Source organism: Psammomys obesus, unplaced genomic scaffold, assembly GCF_907164565.1.
Source record: "Psammomys obesus unplaced genomic scaffold, mPsaObe1.curated_primary_1811, whole genome shotgun sequence".
NCBI lineage: Eukaryota > Metazoa > Chordata > Mammalia > Rodentia > Muridae > Psammomys > Psammomys obesus.
The window spans coordinates 10,068,614-10,075,905 of NW_026585504.1; the positions used below are offsets into that span (position 1 = coordinate 10,068,614).

Consider the following 7,292-nt stretch of genomic DNA (forward strand, 5'->3'; position numbering starts at 1 on the left):
TAAATAAATAAATAAATAAATAAATAAATAAATAAATAAATAAATAAGCAAACAAATGAGTAAATAAATAAATAAAAAGCTTGAATGATTCTTCAGATTTAAAATTGAAATTCATATCCTGCTCTTCATACATTTTTTTCAAATCAAAGTTACCTGAAATTTTGTGATCTCTGGCAGTGCATCTTCATAGCACAAATTAGGCTGTCAATAGAAAAACCAGCAACAGAACGGGCCTTAAAATGACCTTAAAATGACCCTTGTCAAGTTATACTTGAGACAAGATGTATCTCAAAAACACTTCCCCAAGTATTTTTCCTTAATTAAGCAAAGGCTAACATTAATAGTTCTGATCAAGGGGCATGGGTGGAGAAGAGGGAGGGAAGGTGGGATTGGGTGGGGAAGAGGGATAGAGTTAAAGGTGGGATACAAAGTGAATAGACTGTAATTAATAAAAATTAAAAAATAGTTCTGATCAACTTTTCATCAAGAACACAGAATGGATTTTTAAAAAAGGATAAAAAACAAACAAGAACAAAGAACACAGAATCAAATGGATTTTTCAAATCATATGGATACTTTAATCGTGTAAGAAAAAGGACGTTTTATGAACTAAAAATTATCAATCAGACAATTACACAAAAGTCATGACCTCTGGACCCAATCTAGGACAGCATCAGTTGTCAAAGAGTAAGTCTGAGGCTTCTGGCAGTGTGACACTAAGGCACATCAAATGGTGGGGATTTACATTTGTGTGCTGGTTCACCCGTTTGACAGGAACAATCACATTAAATACTGACATGTCAGAGTAAACACTCCAGTATTGACCAGACCAGGGGGCAGTTTGGAAGAGATATTCTACTTATAAATATGCAACAAGATATCCATCTGTCCTCTGATGGCCATGGTTTTTGACAACAGACCCAGCATGCGGCTTTCTGCTCAGATATATTAAAATACCACCAGCTGGAAGGCACAAGTGTTTGCCCCACAGCAAAGCCTTTTCAAACAGGGATGCTGAGGCTGAAGTTTTCTTTTCCCTTCTGATGTTTTGTTTTTTATCTTTATTTATTTCACATAATTTTCAAATTCTCCATCAAATAAAGGTATGTCTGATTTATTCTTGTCTTAGTTATTTTAGTCTTTCCTATTGCTGTGGCAAAACACCATGATCATGGCAACTTACAGAAGAAAAAGTTTTTCTGGGAGTAATCATTTCAGAGCATTAGAATCTATGATATCCCTATCTAATCTATGATTACAGCCGTCATAACAGGGAACAGAACAGTAGGAAGGCAGGCATGGTGCTGGAACAGTAGCTGAGAGTTTACTTACATCCTGAGCTATAACCACGATGCAGAGAGAGATCACTGGGAATTGTATGAGTCTCTTGAAACCTCTTCCAACAAGACCACACCTCCTAATCCTTCCCAAAAAGTTCCACCAACTGGAAACCAAATATTCTACTATAAAAGCTGATGGGGCCATTTTCTTTCAAATTACCACAATTCTCCAGACTAAAATTTTAGGATTAAAAGGGACTTACTCTTCGTGTTCTATGTTTCCAAGCAGGCTCTATGAAAGCAAATGCTGAAGGTTTGTTTAAAACTGATACAGAATTTAGAAACATTATTTAGATTTTCTATTTCTCTTAACACATATTTTATATGCATATGATATTTTATATGCAGGCACTGAAATAAACTCTAGAAAACTATGCAGTTGATCAAGTACTTGACATGGTTTTTTAACTACTTCTAATAAATGGTGCGTATTGCCATTGATTTGGAAAATAATCCTGCTGTTAAATTTCTGTCAAAAGATAGTAGCTCTGTAAGACAACTTTTCTCTTTCTGAGCTACAATTCTTTTTTGAACACACTCTAAGATAAAGAGTCTTTTTAATGTTTGTGAGAATGTCTCACTACGTAACTTGGGCCTGCCTCACTCACTGTGTCACCCATGCTGGCATTGATCCCGAGAGCATTCTGCCTCTGCCTCCCAAGTGCTGCAAGTACACCTGGCAAGGTAAGGTTCTTAGCAGGACATTTTCTCTATGTGGCTGTGGCATACACAGAACACAGGATCATTTTTTCATGTATTTCAGAAACTATATTCTGACATGGACCATTCCTCTTCGTGAGACATTAACAAAAATCCTTAACCTCAAACTTTTTGTTTGTTTCTAAGTGAAACAACAACAACATTGTTGGCCAATAAACTTTTCCTTCATCTGTTTATGTGGTTTTAGACCCCGAAAGAGACCATGGACTTGCCAAGATGATGCATTTAACAAAATAAGCATTAAAATGTCTTTCATACTTCAAACCTAAATAAACTTAAAACATCAAAATACAGCTAGGTACGGTGGCACACACCTATAATCTGACTACTCTGGGAGACAGAGGCTGTTTGAGGCCAGCCTGGTCTACATAGTGAGTCCAGGACTGCCAAGGCTACACAGAGAAACCCTGGCTCAAAAAACCAAAACAAAACAAAAAACAAAAAACATCAAAATACATATTTCCGAATATAGCTTCAATTTATTTTGTTCCCAGCAAGACCCATTTGTGTAAGGTGTAGAACTGAATTTCTCTAAAGTTCTAATACATGGCAATCACACCTAATACAATTACTTGACTTAGTTCTCACATTTGGGTCAGTGCTAGACAAGTTAACACTTACATAGTATACTGGATGGTTTTGTGTCCACTTGGCACAAGCTAGATTCATCAGAGAGAAAGAAGCCACAGTAGAGAAAATGCCTCCGTAATATCCAGCCGTAAGGCATTTTCTCAACTAGTGATCAATGGGGGGGGGGGGGGGCCCAGCCCCTGGTGGGTGGTGCCATCCCTGGACTGGTGGCTTTGGGTTTTATAAAAAAAGCAGGCTGAGCAAGCCATAGGAAGCAAGCCAGGAAGCAGCATTCCTCCACGGCCTCTGTATCAGCTCCTGCCTCCAGGTTCCTGCCCTGTTTGAGTCCCTGTCCTGATGCTTCCTTCAGTGATGAAAGGTGATATGAAAGCATAAGCCAAATAAATCCTTCCCTCCCCAACTTGCTTTTTGGTTATGGTGTTTTGTCACAGCAATAAAAACCCTGATTAAGACGTGTAATAAATTCTTTGACTATACATAAATGCATGATCTATGAACACCTTATCCATAGAAAGCCTTGGTAAACACCACAAGGCAGTAAAGGAGGCAATCAATTCAAATCAGCTTTCCCACACGGCTAAAATCACTGTAGCTGTAATGTAGTCCAGGGTGTACTACGTACAATGTGCACAATGTCGTCATTTACATTTTAGCTCAGTTTGGAGTTGGTCATGGCCGTCTGCTACATTCCATATCTAGGATGGGGAACCTCACAAAACCTCAGGAATGCACCCCTAGTTCTACCTATAATGTTTTCCAAGGTCATTACAAGATCTTGAAGTCATTTTTGAAGATTTTTCAAGTGACATAATAACACTGTCTTTGTAATTATTAATTTTTTAAACTAATTAGCTTCATTGGAATTACATCATTCATTTCAAACTCAAGTGATTTTTTTCCAGAAACAAAACAGAGAAGTAGGTCTAACAGTGTCAAATTATCCATTAATACAATTCATTTCCAAGCTTAGCAAATATATTAGAGTAGGCATATATCTATATATGAATATTCATATACTTATATAAAAATCTCTTTTTTAAATGCATTTTTCTACTTTCAAACAGGTCCTACCTGCACGAGCGGGATCAGCTCGGTGGGCACATTTTCCACGGGGACGCAGCATGTGTAGCAGTAGAACATTCTTGAGCCTCCACACTTGAGACAGTGGGACCTCCCGCTCCGCTGGGCCTTATGAAGCACTTCCTGAGACGCTAAGCACAGGTTCTGAAGGGGATCTTCCGCAGCTATGGAAGCGGCGTGCGACTGTTTTGTTTCCATACAATTTGCATTATTCGCTTCACTTTCTCGAGGAAATACAGATGGATTGAGAGCCATTTTTTCTTTGAACCAAATGTTCCGTTTCTAAAGCATGTATCATAGGTGCACTGTGAAAGTCAAAATGAGGAGGAATGAAGTTTGAACGCTGTACTGTTGTTACAAATAAAGATGTCCAATATAAATTTTTAATCAATAGATATTACTAAGTTCAAAACCCACTAAATTCATGTGCTTGGAAATACAAAATTAAAAAAACAACTCAAAAGAGGAATTTCATTTACTCTTACAAATTATCCTTTAAAAAAATGGAACTGTGCTATATTAAAGATCATTTCAAATATAAAACTAGGAGACTGATAATCCATTTTGATAGCACCCATTTTGTCTCAAATATATTTTGTTTTAAAAACATCAAGAATACAATAATGCTGTTACTGTCATAAGGAAACACATTCATCTATGTAGACTTTAGCGTTGACTCGGCATCCCATGACAGCAATTCTCATGGTGAACTCAAATGAAAATAAAGGCTGCAGTGGTGTGAGTGAAGTCAGTTGGCTATTATGAATACACACACACACACACACACACAGAGGGGGGAGAGAGAGATAAAGAGAAAGGGGAGAGAGACTTGTCCCCCCCCCCCCAATTTCTGACCACAATTCCGGCTTAAAACTCCTTCCTTGGGGCTAGTAATAGGAAATCTAACTTGAAGGTGTTTCACTATAATAGATGAACAAATGCCTCTTTCAGACTGGATTCTGTCCTATACTTTGGAGGGAGGAAAGGAGAAGAACCTGACAGGCCCTAATGATTCCCTTCCACTCTGTTAGCATTAAGCCCATAACACCGTATAAAAACTCCAAGCAGGGGCTGCCAGAAGCTTCTGGACAGTTTTCTCTGCATGGGCTCACACAAAGAGGAACTCTTCCGCTCTCTGTAAGGCAGTACACCCAAACTGCTCAGGGAGAAATTGCTTGTGCTTAGGCCCTTTCCCTACTTCTACCTGCCTGTACATTTGAATGTTTAAATATCCCCTATGATAACCATTGAATGCAATCATAGTGTTCCCTGAGATCTGTGGGCCACATGAGCAGATTAAATGCATCTGAAGAGGAGCTGAAGGAATCTCATCTTGTAGCTACTTGGTAGGAAATTTTGAAAGCACAGCTTGTGAGTGTGAATGAGGATGGGACAGTCTTAGTGACTGAACCATCAGCCTGTGGATTCTGACACCGCCCCCAGTAATGTTAGCCCTTAATTTAGTTAGAGGATACCAGGTGGTATCCACCATAGAATTATTTGCTTACTTCCTGCTGGGGGAGGGGGAAAACCCCACACCTTTTGAGGTCACAAGTATTCCTGATGATTATGAAGTGAGAGTAGAAGAAAAACAAGACGTTCTGTTCTTCCAAACATAAGATATGTTCTACAAGATACATTCCTCTCCAACTTGAGCCAACAGTCAACATAACAGCTGCTGACAATGCTGAGACAGCTGCTGACAATCTTTGTAAAATATCCTACAAGGTGAAATATTTCACCTTAGACTTCTAAACTTTTCAGAAATATTTACCCTTCAGATTCTTTAGTAGCGATAAAATAGGATGAGAACTTTCCCACTTGATACTTTCTGTGCAGGTTATATATAGGTATGTGTATGTAACAACAATGAAAGAAAAAGAGGACATGGGGTATGTGAGTGTATATTTAACATCAAATATGTAATGGGAGATTCAGCTGGAGTTGTGGGGGTTAGAAAGAATTAGGAAACAATAGCCATTACTAGGGAACCAAAATAAGTAGCATCTTGACGCTCTATTTATTATGCAACTTAGGCTGAGAAAAGTTTAAACTCCTTCCACCAAATTCCTCCAAAATTAATTATATTCATGCTGTTTCATCCTGTCTACTTTGCACATAGCATCTATTTTTAGGCTTGAAGTCAGATCCCAATTCAGTTCCTTATTAATTCACACAGGCAAAGACAATCTCTTACACTTCTGAGTACTTATTACTGGATCCACATATTTGATATGGAGAAATGTGTTCATTTAAAGGCTCTTTTCAGTGAGGATTCAGTGAGGATTCAGTGAGGAAAGCAGAATTCTTTCCAATTTACCTATTATTATTTTTTAAGTACTTTTAGATAAATCCAAATGCTTGTCAATTAAGCCCATTCTCTAAAAGGCATCTAGGATTTATCTCACTACTCAAGTTTGGGCTCTACACAGCCTGGCACAAAGGGTAGCCTGATAATTTTTTTCCTTAAAGGGGAGGAAAAGGCTACCTTGACCAGATAAAACCATTTTCAATATTCGTTTGTGAAGGGCTAAGAACTGGTCGTGTAATTTGTACAGGCGCGCACAAAATCCATTAAAAAAAAAAAAAAAAACCATCCTAAATACCTCCGCCATTTTTTAACAGGGGAGAAGCCCCTCCCACAGAACACACCACAAGCAGGCAGAGTGTCTTGTAAAGTTTCTCATTTGGAATTCAATCACAAAAGCCCTGAAATGCTGTAATCTTAGGCATCACTACTCTTACCCAACCTCGTGCAGCTAGGAAGGCAAAGTGTCACTATACTTGCTTCACACTCCCTAGAAACAGACACAGGAAACGCCTCTGCTTATTGGCTGATGCCAGCACACATCTGTCTCCCTTCTTCCCTGACCTCCCTTGAGCCCCTGCAAAGCCTGAATTACAGAAGAGTGCTCACAGGGAGCTGGCTGGGTCAGGACGGAGCTCCCCCGGCTTGGGAAGCCTGAGAAATACTCGTTTAAGTGCCAAACCACTCAAGCCTTTCCCCACAGGCACGCCAAACGCAGCAGGACCTCCTCCAGGCCCGTCGGGTCCCCGGACCCAGCCACCCGACCCGAGGGAAGGCAGACCTGCTCCAAGCAGAACTCGCGGTCCACACGGCCTCGACCCAGCGCGCTCCGCCCGGAGCGCTTTCCGTGGGACACCAGTGGGCGGGGCCTGGCGGTTGCCAGGGCCACGATGAAGCCGGGAGCGGCGCAGGACGAGCCGGAGAAGCTCATTTGGAAGTCCCGCCTTCGCTTCCTCTGTGAATTGCCCCTTTAGTAACCGTCGGCTTCCGGCTGTGCTGGCTGCTGGGTCCAAGCGGCGAAACTGGGAAATGAGTTCCGGAACGTTTTTGAGAGTAGTTACCGTGAGTTAGTGAGGAAATAGTAACCCCTCAGAACACTCCGCGTTACCTCCCCAAACACATTTAAGAGAACTCAGACTTGAAGCTTTATGTGGCTGTATAAGTCCATGTTTGGTAGAATTCTTGGGAAAAAAAACCACTTACACATGATTTGCTTTGCGTAAAACACGCAGAGAGTTGGCACCGAGTACTTT

At 40.3% G+C, this 7,292-nt stretch overlaps 1 protein-coding gene across 1 annotated transcript in view; it reads right to left on the reverse strand.

The window, feature by feature from the left end:
- The window catches only part of Dtwd1 (DTW domain containing 1), a 14,645-nt gene extending 7,769 nt beyond the window's left edge, over nt 1-6,876 (reverse strand). Inside the window, exons 1-2 of the mRNA XM_055619840.1 lie at nt 6,821-6,876; nt 3,723-4,036 (exon numbers count right to left, since the gene is read on the reverse strand). Of these exons, the coding sequence (XP_055475815.1) occupies nt 3,723-3,986 (264 nt within the window). The 5' untranslated portion in view covers nt 3,987-4,036; nt 6,821-6,876. The remainder of the gene's footprint in view (nt 1-3,722; nt 4,037-6,820) is intronic.
- Between the last annotated feature and the right edge of the window lie 416 nt (nt 6,877-7,292).